General features: G+C 52.3%; 9 protein-coding genes across 9 annotated transcripts; 3 read left to right on the forward strand and 6 right to left on the reverse strand.

Annotated features, from left to right (window-relative positions):
* Window positions 1-843: 843 nt before the first annotated feature.
* On the reverse strand, window positions 844-8,769 carry BGZ61DRAFT_367622 (uncharacterized protein; the record flags this gene model as incomplete). Its single annotated transcript, XM_046241806.1, has 6 exons — window positions 844-2,215; window positions 2,278-2,693; window positions 2,773-7,491; window positions 7,563-7,959; window positions 8,010-8,167; window positions 8,227-8,769. 6 exons carry the CDS (start codon window positions 8,767-8,769, stop codon window positions 844-846), a joined length of 7,605 nt encoding a protein of 2,534 aa, XP_046096880.1.
* Window positions 8,770-9,685: 916 nt separating this feature from the next.
* BGZ61DRAFT_367343 (pyridoxal phosphate-dependent transferase) lies at window positions 9,686-11,353 on the forward strand (the record flags this gene model as incomplete). The annotated part of the gene is made up of 3 exons (XM_046241777.1): window positions 9,686-10,520; window positions 10,718-10,719; window positions 10,772-11,353. 3 exons carry the CDS (start codon window positions 9,686-9,688, stop codon window positions 11,351-11,353), a joined length of 1,419 nt encoding a protein of 472 aa, XP_046096881.1.
* A 544-nt stretch (window positions 11,354-11,897) lies between these two features.
* BGZ61DRAFT_539081 (uncharacterized protein) lies at window positions 11,898-12,890 on the reverse strand (the record flags this gene model as incomplete). The annotated part of the gene is made up of 1 exon (XM_046254736.1): window positions 11,898-12,890. One exon carries the CDS (start codon window positions 12,888-12,890, stop codon window positions 11,898-11,900), a length of 993 nt encoding a protein of 330 aa, XP_046096882.1.
* A 1,713-nt stretch (window positions 12,891-14,603) lies between these two features.
* Window positions 14,604-15,558, forward strand: BGZ61DRAFT_367604 (uncharacterized protein; the record flags this gene model as incomplete). Its single annotated transcript, XM_046241804.1, has 2 exons — window positions 14,604-14,739; window positions 14,804-15,558. 2 exons carry the CDS (start codon window positions 14,604-14,606, stop codon window positions 15,556-15,558), a joined length of 891 nt encoding a protein of 296 aa, XP_046096883.1.
* On the reverse strand, window positions 15,373-16,704 carry BGZ61DRAFT_431746 (uncharacterized protein; the record flags this gene model as incomplete). Its single annotated transcript, XM_046243863.1, has 2 exons — window positions 15,373-16,601; window positions 16,660-16,704. 2 exons carry the CDS (start codon window positions 16,702-16,704, stop codon window positions 15,621-15,623), a joined length of 1,026 nt encoding a protein of 341 aa, XP_046096884.1. The 3' UTR covers window positions 15,373-15,620.
* Window positions 16,705-18,106: 1,402 nt separating this feature from the next.
* Window positions 18,107-18,820, reverse strand: BGZ61DRAFT_367708 (uncharacterized protein; the record flags this gene model as incomplete). Its single annotated transcript, XM_046241812.1, has 1 exon — window positions 18,107-18,820. One exon carries the CDS (start codon window positions 18,818-18,820, stop codon window positions 18,107-18,109), a length of 714 nt encoding a protein of 237 aa, XP_046096885.1.
* A 1,581-nt stretch (window positions 18,821-20,401) lies between these two features.
* Window positions 20,402-22,176, reverse strand: BGZ61DRAFT_499131 (major facilitator superfamily domain-containing protein; the record flags this gene model as incomplete). The annotated part of the gene is made up of 3 exons (XM_046251366.1): window positions 20,402-20,422; window positions 20,474-21,523; window positions 21,583-22,176. 3 exons carry the CDS (start codon window positions 22,174-22,176, stop codon window positions 20,402-20,404), a joined length of 1,665 nt encoding a protein of 554 aa, XP_046096886.1.
* A 1,243-nt stretch (window positions 22,177-23,419) lies between these two features.
* Window positions 23,420-24,868, forward strand: BGZ61DRAFT_499132 (uncharacterized protein; the record flags this gene model as incomplete). Its single annotated transcript, XM_046251367.1, has 7 exons — window positions 23,420-23,477; window positions 23,637-23,850; window positions 23,943-24,055; window positions 24,119-24,254; window positions 24,402-24,490; window positions 24,574-24,722; window positions 24,776-24,868. 7 exons carry the CDS (start codon window positions 23,420-23,422, stop codon window positions 24,866-24,868), a joined length of 852 nt encoding a protein of 283 aa, XP_046096887.1.
* A 241-nt stretch (window positions 24,869-25,109) lies between these two features.
* Window positions 25,110-26,690, reverse strand: BGZ61DRAFT_539086 (uncharacterized protein; the record flags this gene model as incomplete). The annotated part of the gene is made up of 1 exon (XM_046254737.1): window positions 25,110-26,690. One exon carries the CDS (start codon window positions 26,688-26,690, stop codon window positions 25,110-25,112), a length of 1,581 nt encoding a protein of 526 aa, XP_046096888.1.
* Window positions 26,691-26,746: the final 56 nt, after the last annotated feature.

Raw genomic sequence — 26,746 nt, forward strand, 5'->3', positions numbered from 1 at the left:
GCAGTCCCTGGATAGCAGTTCAGCCAGTTCAGCTTAGCGTTGCGGCCTGAACGTGGCAACCTCAATGCCAGATCCCCATCACAGATCCCTGCCTGATCTAAACGAGATACTGGAAAGGCAGGTATCTTAGCAAGAGACAGTGATAATAAAGTTTTAGCTCGTTGGCCAATGAACATGACCGGAGATGGGACGGTTTGTGACACCTGTCAAATCCCCGCACCCGGCTAATCGGCAGTCAAAACCCAACCGGGAACTCGGATTCGCAACGTACTTGAGGTGTGGACATGAATGTCCCATTGAATGTAGTTTCGGCGCTAAAAAATTATAAATTAATTTCTATTTTAAACCACATCCTGAATCATCCAACAATCAGTTTGTTGTCAAGTACAAGGGCCGGTCTCTAGCAGTGGCTGCAGCGACGCCGCTGTCATCAGCTGCGAAGGAGATTGTCCCAGCTACGCAGTCCCTGCCGGAATAATAGTCGGGCCGTGTCAAAGTTCCAACTTATGGGAAAACTACGGCGATGTATTTTTGAATGATTTGATCGCAGCTAGGCGTGCGGGTTGCTGTATTATACTACTAGCTGTAGAATTTACTTGATTTGCATACTATTCATTGATTTCTATTTTAAATTTGTTGTTGAGGAGCGAAGATGTAAATTGCGGGAAGCAAAATGTGGTTGAGCTGTGGGGTGTGAGATTGCTGTTTTAATATGGTGAACACTGCCATTTTTGAATCAACTCTTCACGACTTTATAGCAACAACTCCGCTTTTAAATACAGTGTTTGCGTAGATGTAAATATCAAATAGTATTATCGCATTTCTAGGATCTAATTGTCAAACTCATTGTTTACCTGCTTTGATCAATCCATTTACAGCTTGCCTACCAAGCTCCTCTAGGGTACCAAAGCCGAGAAGCTGAAGCACACTAATATCAAATCCGAGCGTCTGTCTCCACCAGTTTCGCAGCTCAATGCCTACCAGCGAGTCGAGACCAAGTTGTTGCACAGGGAGGGTGATGTCAAGGTCATCATCGGGCCGCAGTAGCAATTTCATCAGCTGCTTTCCAACTTCAAGGGCGATGTAGTTGACCGTCTCAGGCTTGGTGAGGATCTCAGGGTCACTCCTCGCTCCGGCGAGGAAAGCCTTGAAGCCGTCACCGCCAGCACCTGCCTTGCCGATGTCGCCGTCGCTGATGTTGTGCCAGATGGCCATCCGGACGTCCTTCTTCCAGTGTAGGCGGCTGTCCGGGTGGCTGAGAGACTTGTCGGAGCCGAAGCCGGTGGCGAAGGTATTCCTGTGGGTGAATGGGACACTCTTCGTGTTGATGTCCAGCTTGGGCACGGTATAGGAGGCTGCCGCCCGGAATGCTTCAATCATTTCCGACTCGGTGACGCCGGAGTAGCCGTTCCTTAAGAGCCTTTGCAGCAGTTGCTGGTCACGAGCAGCGTATCCCATGTCGGCGACGGCGCCAATGTCAATGGAGGATGCGGGCAGCCCGTTGCTGTTGCGCCACAAGGTGAAGGCATCCAGGAACGTGTTGGCGCCAGAGTAGTTGGCCTGACCAGGCTGCCCAGTGATGCCAGACATGGAGGAAAGGAACACGAAGAAGTCAAGGTTGATACCGGCCTCCACTGTAGCCTCGTGCAGATACCATGCTCCCTTGACCTTGGGGCCAGTGGCCTTGCTCCACTGCTCCAGTGTCATGTTTCTGAAGGCCTCATCCTGAAGAAGCATAGGTGAATGCAGGATGCCCTTCAGGTTGGGAGCCTGCTGGACAGCGCGGAAGATGTCGTCCCTGTTGACCATGTCGCCCTTAACGAGCACCACTTCGCAGCCCATACTTTGGAACTCTCCAATGGTGTCGGCGTCCTCGGGACGTGATCCAGGGTTCCGCGAAAGGCAGACAATGCGACGGGCGCCGTTCTCGACAAGATGTCTGGCGATGACAGTTCCGATGCCTCCCAAGCCTCCGGCGAGCAGGTATGATGCTGTCTTGTCGACCTTGAAGGCGTCATCGGCGACTTTGACTGGACTCGAGCCGATCTTGAGCGTACCGTCAGTGTCTCTGAGCTGAAGAATAACCTTGCTCGTATCCTTGTTCTCTTGCACATGCTTGATGGCATCCTCCACGTCTGACGCCTCATAGACTACTCGAGGTGCGATTGGAACAATACTGCCCCAGGTCAAGAGCTTGACGGCCGATTGCAACAGTCTAAAACGGGTTGCGTCAGTATCAGATCGACAAGAGTAGGGCGGTTCAACATTTCCACGTACCCCTTGACAACAGACTTCTTCTTGGCTACGAGACCTTCCAGGTTGACGCCGGTGTAGCTCCTGCCACCCAAGAAGGAGTTCAGCTCCAATCTGCCAGCACCAACTAGGTCTGCGGTGCCAATTTCAATCATCTTGCCGAATTCGGCGACGGACTTCCAGGTCGCGTGCAGGAGGTCGCCAGACAGCGAGTTCAGAGCCAGGTCAACGCCCTCTCCATCGGTCGCGTGCAGGATCTCTTTCAAGAAGCTGTCATCGGTAGACCAGAAGATGCGAGTTCTAGGGATACCAAAGTTCTCGACGAGGTATGTAGCTTCTGCCTCGGTGCCGACAGTCGTATAAATATCCGTCCTCAGCGCCTTTGCAAGCTGCAAGGCAGCCAAGCCAACGTCCCCAGAGGCATTATGAATCAGAATAGACTATGCGAAAACTCTGTTAGCTTATTCCTTGTACTCTTCCTTTCTCCCATGTCCAAGCAAGAAATAATGGGCCACTTACCTGTCCAGTCTGCAGGTTTCCGGTATTGTGTAGAGCTGCGAGGGCCGTTGCGTACGCAGCAGGCAACGTTGCCGCTTCTTCAAACGAGATGCTGTCGGGGATCCTCTCGATCAGCGCCTCAGACGTGCGTAGGTGCGAAGAAAAGCTGCCGGTCCCAAGGCCGATGACGCGATCGCCCACTGCAAAGTCTTTGACATCGGGGCCGATGGCTGAGATTCTCCCACTGGCGCTCACACCAAGACCTCCGGCAGGGTAAGGGCTGATGCCCATAACCTCGGCGACATCCTGTGAGTGAAGTAAAGTCAGTACAAAGGACGATGCAAATTTGATGCACGTTGAACATACCTTGGAGCTGAGCCCAGCATAGAAGACCTCGACGTCGACCTGGTCTCTAACCAGGGGCTCAGATACACGGGACTCCCAGCTCAGCGAAGTCAGGCGGCCCGGCTTCTCAGCCACAAGAGACACTCGCTCCTCTGCGACACGTGTCGAGATCCGCTCATCGCCGAATGTGAAGGGATAGATGCGAGGCACATTGATTGTGCCGTCGACAATTGCATACTCATAGTTGGGCCGGAAGAACTCGTCCTCGTATCTCTTCTGGAAGTGGGCGAAGGCGTCAACTACGTCGTCAAGTGAGACGCTCACATCGTCAACCTCGCAAGTGGCGAAGTCGATGGTGTCCTCGTGACGGATGGAGCGGATCGCGCCAACGACTGTCGCGTACCGCGGGTCCTTGGACTGCATCTGAGACGGGCGGGTGACCCAGAACAGGCCTGACTCGCCAATATTGGCAAGAAGCTTTTGGAGAGTCTTGAAGCGGTGCTCATCGATGTCCTCGAAGAAAGGACTGGTCTCATCAAGGAGACTGATCACATCCTGAGATCCTCCCGGCAGCTCATCGCCGAAGCGACACTTGTCGACGGTATAGCCTCGGCTTTCAAGCTTACGGCTTACGGCGTCGACATTCTTACCATCATGCTTGTAGGCCAATACAGTCACAGTCTTATTGACGCTTGGGTTGACGTCTTCTTCGGGCCTGGCTATCATGACGGCGCTCAGCTGGTGCGGTGCTGAGGAGTCGAGCACCACGTCCGGCGCAGCGAAGCCAGCGCGCTTCAGCTCGACTTCCCAGCGCTCGGGAGACACGTAGGGCTCGTCGGGTCGTCCGTCGTTCTCACCAACCCACCAGTCATCCAGGAACCCGAGGATGCAGTTGATCCACTTAGACTCGGTGTTGAGCTCCTGCAGAAGGAGACGACCGCCGGGTGCCAACAGCTTGCGGACATTGGTCAAGGAGCCGGACAAGCTTGGAGTGGCGTGAAGATAGTTGGTCGCCACGATCAGGTCGTATTTGTCGTCTTCCTTGAAGCCCTGCTCTGCTGGGTCCTTGCTAATGTCTAGCACGCGCGACTCAAAGTTGTCCAAGTTCTGGAAGCGCTTCCTTGCGTCGGCAACGGAAGTCGACGAGGGATCGGTGAAGGTGTGCTTGAAGTAAAGGGCGCCGCCGTTAGGGAGGACCAGGTCCTTCAGCAAAGAGGACGTTAATTGTCCCGTGCTACCACCGAGCTCTAGAATGCGAAGGCTTGGTCTTGCGTGCCCCAGACTCCTGAGGAAGGCTGTACGGTTGACGGTGTTGGCCGCAGCAAATAGCCTGGTAAGAAGATCATCTTGTGAGAGAACATCAATGACGTCCTTCTCGCCAGTGAGTAGGTCGACAATGTGCTGGCCGATCTCGAGAATACAGTCTGCACAGGCAGCAAGTGGCGACTCGGCCATGAGCTCTCCGATCCCGTGAGCCCTGTCGACGATTTGCGGGATATCAAGGGCGTGTCCAGGATGATCCTTGTCGAGGGTTTGGAACTGTCGGCCGATCCAGGCTGCGAACCGCTGGATGGAGGGATTCTCTGACAATTTGACATCCTCAATGCATCTCTGGAAGAAGATGAAGCAGAGTTCGCCCAGCTCGTTCAGCAGGGGCGTCCACTTATCACCATCGAACTCGGGTTTAATGAGGGAAGCCGCGTTGATGAAGTCAATGTGAGGCTTCCAGTTGACCCGCGCACTGATGGGGAGTTTGTGCACGACGTCCTTGTCACCTTGTTCGATGGGTGTGAAGGCGGCCTTTGGGATCCTTAACACGGCCTTGCCGTTTGCAATAACCTGGAACTGACCTCTAATCTCACCGCTGCCAGGCTGTACATCTGTCAATGCTGTCACCGTCATCTCTGACTCCGAGGCGCTGCGGAAAATGGTCACCTCCTCAATCAAGGTAGGCATTGCGGCGCAGTTGCTGACGTCGAGCTTGCCGGATCTGGCAGCAACAAGACCCATCTGAAGGGCTGCGTCAATAACAGTAGGGTGCAGGTGGTATTTGTTCTCGTCTCCGTTGAGATGGCCGGTCAAACTGCTCACGGCTCTTGTCTCTAGGGTTCCTGCGCTGATCTTATCCAGGCGCTGGAAGGCTGGTCCATACTCCATTCCGGCCTTTGCAAGAGTATTGAAGACCTTGAAGGTATCCAACTTCCGAGGAAGCGACTTGACCTCTTCAGCCTGGGTTAGCCCGGTAGATGGCACGGCTGAGACCTGGCCGACACAGTGCTTCACCCACGAATGACCATTGTAGGAGGCGATAGAGAACTCCCACCACTGACTATCTGCCGAGTCCGTCAGACGATGAGGACGCAGGTTTGTCACCACCTCGGTATCAACTCCCTCTTGCAAGATCAGTGCCTGGCTGAGCACCACATGAGAGAGGCTGTACGACTCCTCGATGCCACTCAGCTGTCGGATTGCCTCTCCTGCCATGGCGAAGTAGCCGGCGGCAGGGAAAACAATCGTACCCTGGATCTGGTGGTCTCGAAGCCAGGGAGCGTCCTCAATGTTGGTCAGGCTCCTCCAGCTTGGCTCAAGACTGGTACTCTCCAGCTGCCGACGTCCTAGCAGCGGATGTCTGGGGAACTTTGGGTGCCTCCACTCGGCCGACATGCGAGACTCAACCCAGAACTCGCCCTCGTAGTTCCAGGGGTAGCGCGGCAGATCTGGAAGCGTCTGTCCAGCGGGGGCAACGGCCGCGTAGTCGATCGAGACGTTGAGCTCAAAGAGCTTGCCAACGACGGCCAGATACGACTGCACGCAATCCTCGTTGCGTGTCATTGCCGACAGATATGGCGGAGCGGCGGACGCCTTGGCGAAGATCTGTCGTGCCGGGCCTGCGAGGGCTCCGTGAGGACCAATCTCAATGAAGGCTGGGTTTTTGAAGTGCTTCAGCACCCCGGCCACTGCAGGGCTGAAGAGTACGGGTGACTGGAGGTTCTGCTGCCAGTACTTGGCGTCGAGTTTGCGCTGCTCTGGCTCACCAGTGCCGGTTACACTGGAGAAGAAGGGCTTGATTGCCTGCTTACCCTCGATGTGTGGCTCAATCATCGCATGGTAGTCATTCCCAATCTCTTGCATGTGGTACGAGTGATACGCCTTTTCGACCTTGAGCAGTCGAGCCGTGACATCGGGATGCGCCTCCTTGATACGCGTGACAGCGGCTTGTACCTCTTCAGCGTCACCCGAAAGAGTGACGCTCTTGGGAGAGTTCTCGCACGCGACGACAACATGGGGCCGGTTCAGGAACGGCTCGACTTCAGCCCAGCCCAGGCCGACAGCGGCCATGGCGCCCTTTCTGTTCTGGAGCTTGGCGGCTTGTCCACGTTGGTAGGCTCCGATGATGGCCTCCTTTGCAGTTAGAGCACCAGCTGCGTAGGCAGCGGCGAGTTCACCACTGCTGTGGCCCACGACTGCTGCGGGCTCAACGCTGATGCTTGCGAAGAGGTCTATCATGGCGACCTGGACAGCAGTGCATAGCGGCTGTGAGAGCTCTGCCTTCTGGACACGCGACGTCTTCGCCGATTTTTGCAGCTCTCCCTCAATTGTCCACTGCGGAGGCTCAGGAATAGCCTCAAGATACTTGTCCAGCGTTCTGATGGTCTTCTGGAAGACGAGATCATCGCGCAATAGCAGCTCGCGGCCCATGCGGGGCCATTGTGCGCCTTGTCCTGTAAACACCATGACCAGACTCACGGGCTGACCCGGGATCTTTCTTCCCTGGGATGCCGGGATGTCGTTGGTACCCGCGATCTTGAATGACCGATGGGGGAGGTGCTCACGCCTATTGTCGAGCGTGTAGGCTAAATCATGTAGCCTATCGGTCATATTTGGGTTCTGCACAATCCAGTCCTCGTAACCATTGATCATGGACTTCAATGACGGGGCAGAACCTGCCGAGAAGAGAAGCAATTGGGGATCCGTGTCTCGGTCGCTGTCTCGAATCGCCGACTTGGGAAGGTTGAAGCTTCTTGCCGAGTCGAGAATGACATGGGCGTTTGAGCCGCCGAGTCCAAAGCTGTTGACGCTGACTCTCTCACAGCGATCCTCGGGGAAGGGTGTTGGCTCCACGGGAACAGTGAGCTTTCCCTTCTCGAAAGGAATCTTGGGGTTCGGAGTGTTGAACTTGATGTTCGGCGGGATGGTGCGATGTTCCAGAGACATGACAGCCTTGATCAGAGACACCAAGCCAGAAGCTCCTTCAGTGTGGCCGACGTTGGGCTTCACAGAGGTGATGTGAATGCCGCCGTCTCCAAATACGTTGGCCACTGCTCCGGTCTCAATGGGGTCTCCAACTGCTGTACCAGTCCCGTGGCATTCGAAGTATGCCGTCTTGGAGAAGTCCTGAGAATTGCCAAATGTTAGCCTCGTTCATCTAATCAAGCGAATCCGATCGTCAAGGAATAATAACTTACCGTGATACCAGCCTGCTTGTAGGCGAGACGGATCATCGCCTCGTGGGCTGCCCCATTCGGCTGCGTAATGCCTTGTGTCTTGCCATCCGAATTCGCCACAGCGGCTCTGATAACGGCCCGGATCGGATTGCCATCTCGAATGGCAGCATCAAGAGGCTTCAAGAACACGGCTGTGAATGCTTCACCACGTGCATACCCGTCCGCATCTGCAGAGAAACTCTTGCAGGAGCCCTCGGGAGACAAGATGCCCTTTTCAGTCATCTGCTGTGTCGTCCCGGGTGCTAGGATCAAGTTGCCACCGGCTACTATGGCACCTTCGCAGATACCACGTTGAATAGCTGAGCAAGCCTCATTGACACCAATCAGAGCTGACGAACAGGCTGTACGGATGGTCATGCTACGCAGTATTAGCGGCCTATTACACAACACAAGGGTTTGCAAACAAACCTTGGTCCAGTCAGACCAAACTCGTAAGATATACGGTTGGCAAGCATCCAGTCTTGATAGCCATCAATCTTATTTGGACCATGCCACAGGGGGTCTCTGTTCATCATCTCTCCCCAATCTTCGTTCATGTTTCCAAAGTAACATCCAATTTTCTTGCCCTAAAGTCGTCGTCAGTATTCTGGGTCGTAACATGGCAAGCAGGAAACACAATATTTACTCTGAACTTGGCCTCTCCAGCGTCTTCAAACGCCTCTGTGACAACTTCCAACAAGCGCCGCTGCTGAGGGTCCGCATACTCAACATCAGCACGGCTCATTGAAAACCGAGTTGTGTCCATGGCACCGAGTTTCACATCTTCGTCCAGGAAGTAGCCATACTCGGTGGCAACAGTTGTAGGTCGCTTGGATGTTTCGTGGTAGGCTGACACATTGTAGCGTGATTTGGGGACTCGACCTCTTGCGTCACCCTTGTTCACGAGGAATTCCCAGAATTCTTGTGGGGTCGATGATCCTCCGGGGAGTCGAAGGCCCATGCCACAGATTGCTATGGGGACGGCCTTGTCGTTGGTGTTGTCCACCTGTACGCCGTTGGTACCGTTTGTGCCATTAGCATGAGAATCACCATTCGTGTGTCCGTTGGTGCCGTTGGTGTGCGAGATGCAGTTTGTACGATTGGCATGGGAGCCACCATTCGTATGTCCGTTAGTGCCGTTGGTATGTGAGATGCCATTGGTACCATTGATTCCGTTTGTGGCTGTCATGTTGATGGTTTGGTAAGCCGCTGATGGAAACTTGTTTGTCGTAAATGCCAGGTATCATGATCTCAAGGAGAGGGGCTCTTATTATTATATCAAGACTCGTAGAGTTCTTCTCGCCCTTGAGAAACATCGCTTCGCCGATTGAACGCAAGCGAACCCGGGTAGCAAGCACCTACTCGTCGGCATTGCTGAGATTCGGAAGTCAACTTGCACGCGAGATGTCGTAGGCACTCCAACACAAGGATCCAGCTAGAAATTCTCGGTGTAAGACCGAACACCCCGAATGGGGGCCAAATCCCAACAGGCCGATTCCGCAGCTGCGGATACGGATGACCAAAGCCCGAAACCCACTCCGACGCACCATGCCAAGAGACCGAATAAGGGAATCCTTCGATCGGCTCACATTCTGCAGCTTAAAGTGCTTACAGTGCATCGGGGCATTGGAACTCACAGACAGGATCGGTTCAAGCTATGCGGAATTGATGAAGGATCCACAGTGCCGTCCACTTAGAGGCTTGGACCCGTAAGCAGTGCAGTCGGGGAGTTACGATTTTCGCCACTCAATCCCTGCATGACCTATTTGGAACCTCGGTAGGATTCTCCAGCATGCTACGATGCTTGCATGTGTCGTCGGATTGAAAACTCGACTTGGACGATATGTCATTTTGCTGCGCTACGGAGCATGGATCAGGTAATTAATGTACCTCCAGAAAGATCAAATATACCGGTCATTATTTACGTACTTCAGGTATAAATAGATATACCTCTAGGTACCCATGAGAGGAACCAATTGTTGTTGCAAACATAACCCCGATATACTTTGAAACTTGGCGACTTCACCTCAACCACATCTCCAGTTAACTTTTCTGCAAATCCGACCATTCGTTGATTCGAGTTTCTCCGCATTGCGATAAAAAAGATGGCTGAGGTCAACAAAGATTTGGGAGTCCAATGGAGAGAAGAATGGGCCGTTGCTCAGAAAATCAAGGGGCCCAGCCTGGTAAATAGCTCTGTCTTCTACCGAAACATTGAAGCAGAGCTGGACCTCTCGCGGCAAATTGGCCTCGGCTTCCCAATTCACACCCCCAGTCATGTCACAGACTTCTCCTCTTGCGATGTTCTTGGAATGGGCGCTACCGGTGCTCTGAGGGAGGAGTTCATGAAAGAACTTGAGGCCAATCCTGGGTTCCACATGGGTGCAGGCGGATCGCGCCTCTTGGACGGCACTTCAAGGTACCAGGACATGTTTGAAAGGGAACTGGCAGAGCTCATGGGTGTTGAGTCGGCCCTGGTGGTGCACTCTGGATGGACCGCCAACCAAGCCATCTTTTCGACCGTCCCTCGTTCTGGCGATGTGCTTGTGTACGACGAGCTGATGCACGCCACGGCGCTTTCCGGCATGAAAGTCAGCTTGGCTCTCGAGCAGAGACCTTTCCGTCACAATGACGTGGAGGACTTCATCGAAGTCATGGAATCTGTCAAAGAATCAATCCCTCTCGTCAAAGCGGGCAAGCGGTGTGTCATCATCGGCGTTGAGAGCTATTACAGCATGGACGGTGATATTTGCCCGCTGAGGGAGCTTATCGAAGCCGCCAAGGAGATCTTCCCCCATGGTAACGCCCAGTTCATCGTCGATGAGGCTCACAGTTACGGCGTCTGTGGCCCCGAGGGCTTGGGCTTCGTCAGGGAGCAAGGCCTCGACGACGAGGTTGCTATCAAGATGGTTACCTTTGGCAAGGCCTTGTCTGGATCTGGTGGTAAGCATATCACGAAACCCCAATTCGATCAACGTTACTGACATTGTGCGAAGCATGCATTTTGTCCAACAATACCATCCGTTCGCTCCTAATCAACCAGGCAAAAGTCTTCATCTGCTCTGTTGCACCTCCGTTCACGTTGCTGGCAGCGTGCCGTGCCGGAGTTCGACTCATGCGGACCCAGAAGATGCAAGAGGTAATACCCGATTATCATTATTGTTGAGTTTATCCAGGCTAACTCATAACAGACTCGTGATTATCTGCACGAACTCACGTTGTTCTACTTGGATACGCTTACCGCCCACCCCATCTACAAAAAGGCCCACAAGAAGGGAATCCTTGACATCCCAATTCATGAGGATGGAAGCTGGCACGAAACACCAATTACTCACATCGTGCCTCTCTGGACGCCTCGCCAAAAGCACGCGCTGTACCTGGCTTTCCACCTCACGAGGGACGGCATCAATGGATGCTACATTGTCTTTCCCATTGTGGGCAAGGGAGAAGACCGAGTGCGACTGCTACTGCACGCCCACAACACCAAGGACGACGTGAGGAAACTGATTGACTCGATCACTACCTGGACTCAAGAGATGCTGGACATTGAAGCAAGTGGTGACAAAAACAGACTTCCGAGCGCAGCCCGTCTTGCATTCGATCTCATCAAGAGAGATAGACAGATCCCAAATGGCAGCAACGGCGCCAATGGCAGCAACGGTGTAGATGGCGCCAACCTCTTCAATGCTGTCAATGGCAGCAGCGCCATGAACATTGCTCCGTTGGTCAGTGGCATCAGTCGGATGAATGGCCGAGGTGGGATCATTGTTTAGAAGGAGTTTCTATGGTAGATGTCTCTTAGATTTATTCCCTAGGTTAAACAATAAATAGTTTCCTTCAGTTGAGTCTCATTTTGTCAATTTCCCTCTTTATGACGTGTATGAGCTACAGCCTCCATGCTATCTTTCTTATAACATATTCTAGTAAAATCGTGACACAAGCGGCGTAAACGAGTAAGTGGTCTCTTCGTTATCCCAAACACACAATTATCCCCGTAAAGCTGCATGTATGTGACAAAATCAGCGCATAATCGGTCTTGGATGGATTAATCACCCTATAAAACAAAAGGAGGGTCTTTTTTGAACCTGCAAATCCGCGCTAGCTCCGAATGAAGAGAGCAGCGACTAACATAAGGTGCATGAACTTCTAGAAATGCTCTTTATACAATAATAGAATGTTCCCAAAATATGGTTACGTATATAGTCTTTCTAAGTAGTTTTATCGATATGCCCCTCGTAGAGATCACCTGCTAAATGGCCTCTGAAATATAACCGTCTTCCTGCATCATGGAAAGTGTAAACTGGTTTATAATGGGTGTTACACCCAGAACTGCTTCAATTCATTGATCAATTGGAGAGATATGGCGCTCAGGCGTCGCCGTAGTTCGTCATACAACTGGTTCAGAACTGCTGCCGAAAACGGAAATGCTGGCATAGTAGAATCGTGGCCCGCAGGAGTAAGGTCGGTGCCCAAGAACCAATCTCGTTTTGAGCACACGGATACAATCTTCGTGCCTAGATGATTCACTGATGTCCGCACTTGATAGAGGTCATCTAACAGCTGCTGAACAGCTTTAGGATCTCTTCCCTTCGTCGCCGGCGAGGCGCTGGAGGCAGACTCTGTTCCAGCGGATGACCAGCCAGACAGGGCTGATGATGAATATGAGCCTAGCTTTCTCTGTCCATCTCTTTCACAAGCACTCAGGGCTTGGGCTGCCTTGACGTAAGCGTCCAGAACCTTGGACATGACCAAACAGACAACGGCAAGAAAATAACCATCCTCGGAGCCGGGGTGCTGGAGCATATCGTTGACGGTTTCTGTCACCACTCTGGATTCATCCACGAGCGTATGTGCCCGATATTCAAGTTCCGAAGGGGAGACGTTGAGGTTTGAAGGGCTGTCCTCCTCGCAACAGAGCTGGCCCATCAGCTGCAGGGCCATCTTGATCCCTTCTGGCTGCCGAGATAATATCGGAGTCTGGAAATTGCCGAGTTCTTGAAAAAGCTGCTTATGCGGCAGGGAGCATGCGGTTGTATCGGTAATTGATTTTGGCTTCTCCTGTGCGCCAGGATCTTGACGAGAAAGAGAAACCTTGTCTGACAGGAAGTGTATATCGGGTTGGGTAGGGATACGGGGCTCTGTAGTCGAACTCCCATCAGGGCTTCCGTCAGAACTCCCATGAGAACCGAGCTTGTGCTCGGTAGGGACGTCATATGCGTCCATGGCGTTTGCGTAGAATTGGATCGGCGAGGCGAAATTGAGATCCACCGGAAGCATGGACAAGTCACCATGACCACTTGAAGTCAGCATTGCCGTGTCAAGATCCAGAAGTGAGAACTCCGGCGTCGATCCCCTCCCCAGAGAGGACAATGTTGCAGGTGACAAAGGCGCCGTCGTGTGAGCAGAAGTGGGTCGCTGCATCGTATCCTCTTCTGGATCACTTCGAGTACGGGCCTTTCTACCGGTCCTTTGCGTGACCAGGTATTTACACGCCGTCCCTCTCTCTGCGCACCTGTTGCATTGCGGTTTATCTTTGGAACATTTGACTTTCGAGGCCGCACAAGCTTGGCAGCTGTCACGTAGCCGGATACCCGATGGAGCGGGCATTGCTACGGCTAACCAACAGCCAAGGACCAACAGCCAAGGACCAACAGCCGGTGCGTATACGACTTCAGGGTGGGTAACAGTAAGGTAGTAGTATGTAGTGTAACTCCATTGGGGCCGTTGTGATGCGTTGCAATAGAGAAGGTGGGAAGTAGGGCAGAAAGTGCCATATCTGTTATATAGGAAAGAATGTTTCGGCAGAAGGGATGTCACCATCCGAGCTTTTCGTCGCGGTAGACCAGCAAAAGGGGACATCTCGCTTTCTCCGTGTTCTGAAGGAGAGAAGAACTACGCCATGCTTACTCCGTGTGTGGACGCCGAACTCCCATTCGTTCTTGTCACTCTGTGGCGTCGAAACCCTGAAGGAATGCAGAGACGGATGTCAAAGATTAAACTCGGCCGTAAGAGCGAACCAGGGTTCTCATCCTCCAAGGTGGACGGCTATCAATCATGACACTGCCTCTTTATTATTAGGCAGCCAAACGCTCCCCCTGTTGACCAGTCTTCATACCGTCCAGGACCGGAAGGTGTAGTGGTGCTGCAGGCAAAGCTTACAGGCCGCGGCCGGTTCTTGCAAGCTCTGCTGCATATCGAACCGGTCTTGTTGTCACGTTCCGCACCATCTGCAGCACATGTGTAATGTACATACGCGAGGCACTGCCCTATAGGGTGCGTATATGCCTTGCGACATGTCGATTGACTCTGACGCTACTGATGGCCCCTGTCCGGCACCGGCTCCGGGTGGCGTTGATACATGCATGAGCTTCGTACCGTAAAATCTTTAATAGTGCTGAGGCAGCTTTCTTGTCCTGCCTCCACAGCTGCCTTTGCAGGTTGCAGGTACTGTAATTTTGGTGATGATCTCGCTCATACTTTGGTACACAGGACAGATCAGCAGGACCCCGTTTTTTGTAAGCAAACAAGCGGAAATCGATGTATCATTAATAGGACTTTCTCTCATTCGCCGATATCCCTGCCCGGTACAATAGAATAAGCTGCTTAGCAATGTCAATGGGATGCACAGCCTGGCGTCTTGGCAAAAGCCTACATGATCCGGTCACCTCCAATCATCTCACCGATGACGCCGTTTTCTTACCTCTTCTCATTCCGGAATCTGTGGGACCGTTATCGACTCAGTTGAGATTTTACGGTACTATTGAAACGGTCTCCGCCGCCACCGACATGGAAGGTCACATCATCCAGACCGCGGAATTGATCCTGCAGTCGGCCGCCAATTAGACGAAGCTCATACGAGACAACAAAGCATGGTGGCTGTCTGCCAAGCCAACAAGCACTGTGACCCGCAAAAGGTCAGCCGAGTGCAGTTATAAATTGGAGACAGCTCGGCTCGCGCAGGTCCAGCGCTGATTCCTCCTGCAACCTTACCTCGCTCACCCTTGCCACATCATCATCATCGCCATGGCGTCCTCTCACCAGGTGGAGTTGCATCGCATGCCACACGAAGCCAACATACGGCACCGCGGAGAAGACTGGGCAGGCATCACGAACCAGAAGGAGCGAAAGAAACTACAGAATAGGCTGAATAAACGAGTTTGTGAGTGACGATGACGCATTTTTCCTGAATTGGTTGGAACGCATCAATGCTCAACGGGAATCAGCAAGGCGGAGAAAAAGAAGAAATATCGGCGATAATGCATCCCCAGATGCCGCTTCCTCCAATGCCGCTCTCACTCCGAGTCTTCCACAATCCCCTGCGACAGCCTCTCCACTGGACAGCCTCATGACGACATTTAGTCATTGCTCAGAGGACAACGTTGCGCAGAAGCGAGCTATTCTCAAACGATTCGCCGAGCAAGCGCTGACGAGTTATATGACGGCCGACCCGTGTGCCGACCACCACCTGAAGCTTATACAACTCAACACCATCAATGGCTTCACAAGAAACGCCGCCGCGCTGGGCTTCAACTTTGACTGGCTAATCTGCGAGTCCATCTCTCCTTTTAGCCGGGACGGGCAGAATGGCAAATCGGGGACAGCGCGCGCAGCCCCGGTGCCGAGCAGCCTCATGCCCACGAGCATGCAATTGAGAACGCGGCACCACCCGTGGCTTGATCTGTTTCCGCTGCCCAAAATGCGCGACAACCTGTTGATCGCTGCAAGTATTTTAACGGCCGAGGACGAGCAGCGGCTATTTGAAGATGTCATGGAGTCAGGTGGAGGGAGGAACGAATGGGCTGGACTCGTGGTTTGGGGGGAGCCCTGGGATCCTCAAAGCTGGGAAATAAGCGTTCCTTTTCTACAAAATTGGGGGTGGCTCTTGAGAGGTTGCCCAGAGATTATAGTGTTTACCAATCACTGGCGGAGTCAGAGAGGCGAAGAGCCGATTGCGAGTCCAAGTTATGTCCAAGAGTAGCAGGAGGATAAATGCGATCCAAGGTTTTGATCCATCAGGTTAGACCCACGAACAAGAGCAGCTTAGAGCTCCCCTTTTAACACCGCACTCCAATCCTGGCTTCGAAAGTAGTCCTCCAACGAGGTCGTCTTGATGCCCAGCTCCGCTGGAGCCTTGACATTGGGATTGCCACCAGCGTATCCATACTCTGCGAAAAACCTGACATCGTCCACAATGCTCACCTCAAATCCCTCTGGGATGTGCTTTACGTATTCTTCCTCCGAGACGTCTCGCACTGTCGCTGTGACGCCCAGTGTGCGACCCCAAAGCGCGGCGTAGTCTGGCTTGGTGATGATCTCACTGGCACCCAGGACATCTGTGCCAGCTGGGTAGTGAAGAACCAGCGCCTCGACAAACGCGCCCGTGTCCCGGGTGGCTACCACCTCAGGGTTAGCTTCATGCGAGCCTGGGACTTTTAGGCGCACGTATTCGAATGTGCCGTCTGGTTGCTTGTGTGGCCTGAAGGCGGAGATGTCCCGCCAGGTCTCTTGGAAGATACCCATGGTGACAGTGCTCAATCGGGCGCGCAGCTCGGGGAGTTCGTCCCGGATGTAACTCTCGACGCCGGCCTTGGAATCAAACTCGTATGCATGCTTGTATTTGCCGCCGCTGATTTTCTGCACGGCGGCCAATGTGGAAAAGACAAACCTCTCCAGAGTAGAGAGGACGGTTGGATCAGAAGCTGCCGTGGCGATATTGACACCAAGCGACTTTTCCACGTCTCCGGCGTACTCCTCAATCGACCTCCCTGCGGCCTTTGCCTTGTCCTGCAAGCCCTTGTCCTCACTGACTCGGGCGAAGCTGGCGGCCCAATCGGTAACGGCAAAGATGGCGTGCGCGCCTGTGAAGGCGGCCTTGAGGGATTCTACATCATCGTGATCGCCTTTGACGATCTCAACCCCTCTGGTCGCCCACTCCTTCGCTTTCACCGAACCGGGGTTGCGTGTAAGCCCGCGGACTCGCCATTCGGCGTGAGTAAGAAATCGGTCAGCAACGGAGCCACCCTAGACCACATGTTATTGTCTGGCTGGGACATGGTATGTTGGAGGGTGTTGAAGATACCTGCGTTCCAGTAATCCCCAGGATCGTGATGAGTTTTTTCGTCATGATTGCGTTTGATCAGTGCTGAAATCTGTCTCATCAGATCAACTAGAATTTAGAAAGACGGTGTACTTTATTTATTATTCATCCCATCCAACTGCCTCCTTGGCAAACTAACACCAATCGTCACTAAACTCTGTATCACGGATCAGGCGAATCGTAATCGTCCCGATGTACATTCCTTCTCGGAACTTGTCGAAAGATCTGCAAAGCATGTGCGCAACCGAGTCGTGTCCTCAACGCCGATCCGGTGGCTCATCTGACTTAGGCGCATGCATGTACGGCACAGGCACAATGCTGTAATCTCCGACATGCGTGAATACGATGATGCACTTGGCTGACACCGTAAGCGATTCATCTTATCGACACGGTGCTGTCTAAGACGTGATGACGTTATTCGAATTGCGTGATGGCGCTTGAGATGCATCTGGCTGACACCGTACGAGATGCAGTCATCGGGCACTGTGTCTTTGTTCTCCATCCATGATACAACCGGCTGCAGGGAGACTGAACCCCACCAATATCCGCCAGCAAAGTGGAATGCTCCACCAGACAAGCTTGATAATATGCATCATGTACCTTGACAATACCCCCCGGCAATGCAGAGCACTACTGTACATCGGAGACGGAGCTTTAATCCGGCCCGGGCCGCTCCGAAGAGTGTGCCGGGGCCCCCTGTTGCAAGTTCACTCATTCCTCTTGTTTTGTTACACGACAGAGCCTGGGTGTGAGACAAAAGATCTTGCAAGATTACTCATTAAGCACGTGCTGCTCGCTGCTTGGCATTATTACCGATGTCGGAAACAGGTAGTCGCTTGCGGAACATGGCTTATGCAGACCTTTGGAGGGCCTTGCGTAAGAGCTGCTTCATCTAATCACGAGAAAGAGAATCTTGCTATCCGACCTACTACACCTTGAGATGGGAATCGACGATGAAAGATCTTGTATTGTTTAGCTAATGAAGGTCTAAGGGTTGGTCTTACGCAGTAAATACACGCTTTTTGGAAGATGACAGTTATCGTTGAAGCCCATCAAGATGATACATGTCTTGAGACTTCAGGCTGTTGATGGCAGATACGTCGAGTGATAAGCCTTCTTAGGAATCCTAGGCTTCAAGGAAAATTGGTGGTTTTGGCACAAACTAGCAACCAGACGCCGCCGGTTGTCTTGCCTACTTCGTGGGAGTCCAAGCATCCGCGTCTGCCCATCGGTCCAAGACTAGACCTGCACTCCCAGGGTTGCGGTAGCCGGCTTCCAGCTGCTTCTCGTAGCTCACGCGACGTAGTCTTTCGGACTCCTTAGGTGTCAGCCATAGATACGTCTCCACGCCGACTACGTGGAGAAAAAGACAGATCCATAGCTATTTTTGTTCAAGTCAGTTATGGACATCTTCACGGGTAATGAAGAGTCAAGGGCTTACCATGGTTCCGAAAGCGATAACGTAGCTTGAGCCCAGTTGCTCCAACTTGTCCTCATTCTCCACTGCACTGACAGCAACGCGCTTCCAACGATCAAGGGTTCCATCTGGCAGAAAGCAGTCCGGATAATCGGCCTTGGGAAATTCCATGTCGTAATTTGTGTAAAGGAAACTGATCTCGTCGCACATCCAGACAGACCAGTAGTTTCCGATTCGCGTAATGATCGGAGTGGCAGCGAGGTTGAGAAGACGGGCCGTAATGGTGACCCCCATGTAAAACATGGTCCGTAGCATCCAAGCCCGGTGCTGGTCGATCTGCTTGCGACGGATGTTCCACCAAGCCATAAATATCCCAATGGTCGTGATAATACCCATGAGCATCTCAACGGCATGACTAGTGGCCCGATGTCCACCTTGTTTGTGTCTAATAATAACAAAAGCCGCCGCGTTACTGACAAGACAGAGCAGCATGACGATGTAACCATTGATGCGGTGGAATATGAGGAACTTGTGGCGAATGATTGGTGTAAACTGAAACACCATGAGGATGCCTGCGGGCAATATGCATGCAAGATGGATGAGCATGCCGTAGCGGTAGTGCCCCTCGTGGAAGTAGTACCAGTAGCCCGGGACTAAGGCAAAGTGCTCCTTGAAGTGGCCGTCGTAGTCCAGGTCTTCGAGACGGGAAAGAGAAAACCCCAACATACCGCCGGCGAAGATCACCCCTTGAGAGCAGCCCGTAAGCAATTGAAGTGTGCAATGCACACCAGATGATACTTACATAAAGGAAAGTTGTATCCGCGAGTAAAGCCGAAGAACTTGTACACCTTGGCATACCGAGCCGCGTGACCACTGAGGCTCGCGTTGCTTTCGGATTCTGGGCTTGCCGAACTGACATCGTGGCTCTCCTCTGCTTTCGACATGGCGAAGGAATTGAGGAATGGTGCTCTGAGATGGAAAACTTGATCCTCAGCAACAAATAAGATGATGGGTGGAGAGATGTTTAAGCTGTTGTAGGAAGCGCAATCATACAATGCTATGGGTTATCAGGAGCGGTGCTAACGATATATGTCGACAGTCTTTCTAATCACGTGCGAGTCTTTTGAAATATAGATCCGAGTACGTGGACAATCGATTCCTTCAGATATGGTGGCGTTGAGCGATGTCATACGATGAGAGACGGGATGGACCGTTCAAAGAAAACGAACGGCCGCTACCCCGGCTCTTCTCCCGGCATTTCAGCAGGGTCCAGACGTCCGGAGTGGAATACCATTGCCGACGCAAGCACTTGGCTGCCTTAGTTGCATGTCTATTACGCCGGCTTACACCGGCGGCCGCGGATCCGACAGATCACTACTACCATCATCTAAGCCGTGCCAAGACCCCGAAAGTGCCCGTTTGACGAATCAAACGCTCCGGATTGGAGCACGTCGAAAGAGGCATGAAGACTTTTCCCCATTAGACTCTAGGGACAATCGCATGCTAGCTACGGATCGAACCATCTTCGCTGCTAAGGCAACTGGGAAATGTCATTATCAATCTCAACAAGGGCTGTTAATACCTCACCTTGACTGCTTAATTATAGCTTATCGCAATTTGATTGTTAAATGTACTACGCGACTGTTACCAAGGAAGAACGGAAACATCCAATGAACTGACACTGAATGTTTTACTGAATTGACAGTTGTTGCTTCGGCATGATGGATATTGCGATTCATGCCTTGATGCGGCCATGTTCAAGAGGTTACATGTGTGACACAAGCATCATCATATTCGTACACATCAATCCATATATAAATAATGTCATATCTCTCCGTACATTGTTCCTAATTGCACTTTTTACCTCCATAACCTATCCCATCGACAATGGTCAACACCCTGACATCACAGCACACATACTGTCTCTAAAGGTTTTCCCCGACTTACCAATTGGGTCGACATATGTTCGCACTCGTTTGTGCATTATTAGACAGCCCCGTCATTGCGGAAAACAGAATCCAGTTAATCCCACATAGAGAATTCCGGGAATACCGATGTATGAACAAACGAAACTAACGATCTAGCCAACAAATTACCGGTAATGCCATTCGCGACAAGGACAAGCCGCACGAACGTAACGATTCAAGACATTTCCAAAAGATCCCACACCGGAGGAACAAAGAGTATGAAGAAAGGAAAAGAAAACAAAGGAAAAGAAAACCCTGAAGCAACCTCCATTTGCCAATTTTGCTTCGTCCCATTCCTATACAGGATCTCCAATATAGTAAGTCCATATCTCGTCTCAAACTAGGCGCCCACTTTGCGGAACTGCATTTTGGTTAGTACAGCATAAAAGTATGTGGTAGAGGGCATGCATACTCCAAGGAACGGTGAGAGAAGGGCTGTGATGCCGCTAGCAACAATGGTCATGATGTAAATATTGCTCATAGCGTCAACAATGGCCTTGGCAAGCTGGGTCTGAACGTCTTCGGAGAAGCTCTGCCACTCAGGACTGCTCGCGCCGGCGAGAATCACGCGTGGGTCACCAATAAAATCTGATGGAAGGATTGGGATGATGTACTTGGCGCCCAGGTTCTGGAAGATGCCGCCGCTGAGGGAGGGGAAGAAGGTGATTCCGATGCACTGGACAAGACTGATGACACCAATGGCGTTGAAAATGTCCTTGGGTTCGACAATGTCCGAGACGCACCCAAAGGCAGTAATCATGAAGCAACCACCTCCAATGCCCAGTAATACGCTGTATCCGTAGATTGCCGAGATGCTCGTGTCGATGGAAAGCGTGTACATGAGGGCACCTCCAGCGACGGCCAGAAGTGAACCAACAAAGAACCACGGCATGTAGTAACCCCATCTCGACATGAAAATGCCGTTAAGAATGGCAACAGTGGAAATCATGAAGACAAAGGGCAGGAGTTTGATAGCGGCCTCGACGGGTGACTCACCCCTGGCAAACTGGAAGTAAAGGGGGATGTAGTAGATGGGAATGTATACAGCTGAAGCGGCGGCAAATGTGGCGAACTGTAAGATTCCCAACTTGAAGTTCCTGAGCATGTGGCTGGGGTACAGTCGATTTTCCTTGTCGACAAAGGGGTAGAATTTGTGTGTCAGGACGAAGCTGATGCCGAGAACGCCCACGAAGACCCAAAGAATGATCATGCTGTAAGACTCCCACTCGAACAGGGTGCCACCATAAGTAATGGCCATGAAGAAGGATACGCACCAGCCGGTCCAGACAGTCAATCCGAGCCAGTCGATCTTGCTCATTCTCTCTTTGGTAGATTGGCCCTTGGCGAAATCCATCGAAGGCAGGATGAAGACCAGGATGGGCGCGGCGATTGCGAAGATCAAAAGGTTGATGTAAAAGCCCCATCGCCAGCCGACGCTGCTTTCTGCGAATCCTCCGCCGACCTGTATAGTAAAGTCAGTCATCTGCATGTTATATAGCCAACCGCGCGAAGCAAACTTACGATTGGGCCCAGGACGGTGCCAATTCCCCATGTGGGAGATATCAGAGCGATATAGAGAGGGCGCTCTTTGGGAGTAGTGACAACGCTGAAGAACGTCAACGAGCCGACGTAAATGCCGCAGCCACCGATGCCAGCAATCATGCGCCCGACGATCAGAGCGTTCATCGTGGGAGCAGCACCGGAAATGGCACTGCCGACCTCGAAGCAAACGACATAGCCAAAGTAGAGCCACTTGATATCGAACAGTCCGTACATCTTGGATTGAATCAGCACCAGCGCCGTGGAGGGCAGGGCGTAGGCGGTAGCGAGCCATGGGAACTTTTGAAAGTCTCCAAGAGACGCGATGATGTTTGGCTGGATGTCTGCTACCACTGTAGTGTCGAGGGCGTATAGGAAGACGCAGGAAAGAATGGCGCCAACGGTCAAAACCCACTTGACGCCGTGAATCTCACGCTTGATTTCAGGTCCTTCATCTTTTGTCGCGTCTGTTGACTTTTCGCCACTGACGGTTGGACTCTCGGCTCGCGTTGGGGTCTCGGTTTCGCTGGTAGGGAGACTGTCGGTAAGACCAGTCTTCTTTTCTTCGTCGCTCATTGTGGCCACTGGTGGACGAAAGAAGCCGCGATGAGGCTTATGGGCCAGAACAGAAGGCAACAGTAGATGTCTCCAACACTTGCGCGTGAATCCTAGCCTTTCGGCCTGTTCTGTCACTTGGGAGAGGGAGGGCCGAAGCAGCAGCTTACCGGGAGGTAAGGTAGGGAAGAAAGATTGTAAAATGAAGAATGAATGTTCAAATGGACCTGCAATGGTGGGATTGAAGACAGTCAACCCGCCTCCTGGATTTTCTGCCTGGCTTAAGCAAATATGATACTCTGCGTGCTTGCAGTGCTTATAGTACATAAGGTAGTCTACTGTGAGCCAAGCCAAGGGTAAATGCGTGCCAAGCCATGCAAATGGCTGACCTTCGAGAGGCTTGAGGGTCACCCGCTACCTGGAGAATGATCGGCAGACATGCTTGTCTCTGAACTTCTGCCTCATTTACGGGTGGGTACGAATATTTCTGTACATCAGAGCTCTGGAATGCAAGCAGCCGACAGGACTTCCACGGATGGGGAACCAGGGATATTCGCATCGTCTCAAGCTTGAGCTCGTACGACCAGTACCTGATGGGCTTGGTAAGCATGAACAGGGATCGTGGACATCGGGTAGTTGCTAGGAGCCTGATTGTCACTCTTCAAGCGCCATCCCGGAACCATGTCCGCCCTTTTGCTGTATTCCATGGACTTTGTCGGCTGAGCGAATGCCATCGTGGCGGAAGCCCTGGAGGAGTTGGTGCATCTCAACAAGCTAATGCAAACGGCTGACCATCCCTGTCACTCCACCAACGGACACGACAGATCGTAATATTATCAATCGACCTTGCTTTCTAAGCCGTGCTAACACCCCGAAATTGTCTGTGCTAACATCCCTTATATCTTGGCACGCTAATGCACTTGGCTGACCTTTGCTATTCGTACCGTGGGGGCCCATTTGCGCCCTTCACATCGGGATCTTGGCATTGTCTGGAAGATCCGAGGCCCGACAGAACCCTGCATAATCGGGGGAGCTTTCTCCTCAACCGTTTATGTCTCCGTCTCCGGGAAGGATCAAGATCTAATACTCCGAAAATGTGGTGCAGTTCCGATATTTAATGCGCCTGACGCTAGTATAAGTCTGTATGTTAAATCAACAACCTGGTGGGATCGATTGAAGCATCTATCATCAAAGAAATAATTGTCAGATTGCTCTTCGACCAATGTCCAATAGCGTTGCGCGATTCATTGTACAAACTAACACAATGGCCAATCCTCTCTCAGCAGCCTCCTTGCTCACCGTTAAGGACTGGGTTATTGTCGGCGAGTGAAACAAAGGGCCCTTATTAAAGAGTTCCACTACTGACAAATCTGTTAATTAGTAACGGGAGGAGGCACTGGAATTGGTCTGAGTACGAATTCGTCATACAAATTAAACCTATGCCGTACCAGAACAGTTGGCCCACTAACGTACTTGTACAGTGTACGCCCAGGCCTTGGCCGCTAATGGAGCCAAGGTCTACATTACCGGCCGACGTCAAGAAGTACTGGAAACGAGTGCCCGCACCCACGGATCTCCAGACAAGATTGGCTCTTCAGGGGGCAAAATTGTTCCCTTGGTCTTGGATGTAACAAACAAGGACAGTATCAAGAGTGGCGTTGATTACATCACCAAGACCGACGGCTACGTTAACGTGTAAGCATCCCAATCTAACCAAACCGGGACACACAGCGAGGTGGTGTCACTACGGAAGGAAATGATTAAAAACGGGCTAATTATATAAACAGACTTGTAAACAATGCCGGCGTTTGGACGACAAAGCCAGAGGCGGGGCCGGAGGACGGACCCGAAAAGTTCGGCAGCTCCATGTTTGACCAGTCTATCGACCTTTGGCAGCAAGGTACTTGATATCCAGCAATTTCGCACTTCGTGAACCGTCCAACACTAATTAATTTACCAAAAGCCTTCCTCGTCAATGCTACTTCTATCTACTTCGTAACAGCAGCGTTCCTGCCACTGCTGGCCAAGTCCGTCTCTAGCCCCACTGGCAAGTTTGGTAGCGTTATCAACACCACCTCCAACAGTGGTCAGCTTAGGATGTAAGTTTCCCACTGATTTGTTTCCAAGGGGCGAAGAGATGCTGACTACAGAAAGGTCTGAGGGCTCGCAGCTGGCCTACAATGCAAGTCAACGCCACTGAACCTCTGCAGTCTCCTACTTCAGAGCTAACACGATGATTAGGTTAGTAAGGCTGCGTCGGTACACATGACCCGTCAACTGGCCTTCGATTTCAGCCACCAGAACATCAAGATTCGCGTCAACGGCATTGCACCAGGTACGTAGAGATGTCCCGCTCTATATTGTCTTCGTTGCTTTAAGTCCACGACAAACACAGAAAAGCTGACGATGAAATTCAAGGATGGTATCCCTCTGAGATGACCACTGGTGGCTCGAATGATAACAACGAGAGCACAGCACAGGAAGACGCGGCATTCCAACAAGAGATGCTTGGCATGGGCGCCCGAGTCCCGCCTGGGCGGATGGGCCAGCCCAAGGATCTTGCCAGCGTATGTTCCAATATGACTGCACCTAAAAGATTTACTAATCTGTTAATTAACAGGGCCTACTGATGCTTGCTACAAACGAGTACATCTGGGGCACGAATCTTGTCATTGATGGTGGTATCTTACAGAGTGTAGCTGGAAATATTTAGTAAAGCCACGACTTGCAGGTTCAAAGTCGATGGGAGAACGTCAACGACATCGCAAGTTGGGTCAACCGCTCAGTCTACCATGCCGCGACTCTAGATTCTCTGTATGGGGGCTATGCCGCGAGGGAAGGAACTTGGGTTGTGTGCGTAGGCGACCGGCTGTACTTTGATCCCGAGAGCAATACGGAGTCGCACAAGGAATATTCAAAGAGTAGATTCCCATAAACAATAGTTCTAGAAGAATTCAAGCCTGGAGACACGATTTCATGTCCCACAGAGGCCATACAATCTCATACAGGAACCTTGAGGGGTTGTATGCATCCGAACCATTCATACCGAGGCATTTCACCACAATGTCCTGGTATCTCTGCCCCAGCACCACGGCCAACTTATCGCGTGCTAGATCCATCAACACTTGTCTAACCCTGGTCCGCCTCTCCTCCATGTTTTCGAACTTCTGCTCCCGCACCTTGCGCACAGATTTCTCCTTTTGCAGCGGCAGCCAAAGGCCAATCTCTAACAAGATGACGCCGAGGCTGTACAGGTCATGGTTCATCTGGTATCGCGGTTGGTCGTTCCCGGGCTCTCCTTGCCGATCTGGGTGCTGGAATAGGTCGGATGCAAACTTATCTGCTTCCGAGGCAGCAGTTTCGTAGCCGCCGATGGAGTAGATGCCGTCTTTGGACCTAGCGCCGTCGAATCCTATGAGGAATGGTCTTCCAAGATACGGGGTTGTGGAAGATATCGGGTCTGGCTGGGGCCTTTGCTTCTCGGCGAGCATCAAGATATTGCTAGTTCGGAAATTCTCGTGGACCCAGCCGTAGCTATGGAGGAAGAACAGAGACACCGCGATCATGGATGCGGCTGAAACTCGCGCGTCGAGAGCGTGTCTCGGCGTATACGTGATCTTGGTTGGGTCCGTCTTCGCAGGCGTGCCCTGGGCTATGATGGAGCGAAGAGTGATTGGCCCATCGTCATGACCCGCCTGCGACGGCAGCTCGTAGCCTCGGGGTATCTTGAACACGAGGCCGAATCGATACATCTGAGGATCAGCCATGTATCCAGCAGAGGCAAGAATCCCGGTCGCCACAGGGTCGGCCAGCGAGAGAAAGTTGCACAGCCTGCCGATCTGTTCCTCAATATAGGTGATGCGGTCCTCGTCGGTGCCGCTGTCATACGACTTGTATTCCACGAGAACACCTGCTCCGAGATATTCTGCAGGGCGCAGTCTACCCAATGTGCTCTGTAGATGGATGTTCGTAGGATCTCTTCGCAGCTGTCGGATTTCCATCGCCGCCGCAGCGACGGCCAGCGAGCTGAATGATGCGCTCAATGAGGTTATCATCTGACTAGCAGAACGGCCGCTGCCACCTTGGCCTTGTGAAGCCTCGAGGCTGTCTCGAATACTCTTGCTGAGTGACGACTTCAGCTCGTTGAAGAGGCTCGACCAATTCCTCAGGTGCGCTGCCAGAGCCTCCAACTGCCTTTTGCGGTACGACACCCACGCAACCTTAAGACCGAGTCGTTTCCACTTTGAGTCCTCGGTGGGTATCTTGGCAAATATGTCTCGTATCTTCTCGATTTCTGGCTGCAGCACGTCGCACGCGGCGATGATGGTCGTCTGCTCATCCGCGCCCAGGTTCGCCTCGACCGCCTGGCGGAACATGTTGACGAATCCTCCCAACGTGACGGCGCTTAGCCGCATCTGAGCAACCAGATTCTCCTCATCGCTGTCCGCTGCGACGAAATCGCTGATCCCAGTGTAAAGCAGCTGGGCGAGCGTGATGGCGTTTACAATCGTGCCGAACGGATCCGGCGAGGACATGGTTGGACGTTTGAGCTTCGGTCCTCCCGGCGTTCTGGGAGATTGTGATGGTGATT

Source organism: Ilyonectria robusta, assembly GCF_021365365.1.
Source record: "Ilyonectria robusta strain PMI_751 chromosome Unknown BGZ61scaffold_32, whole genome shotgun sequence".
In the NCBI taxonomy this organism is placed as follows: Eukaryota; Fungi; Ascomycota; class Sordariomycetes; order Hypocreales; family Nectriaceae; genus Ilyonectria; species Ilyonectria robusta.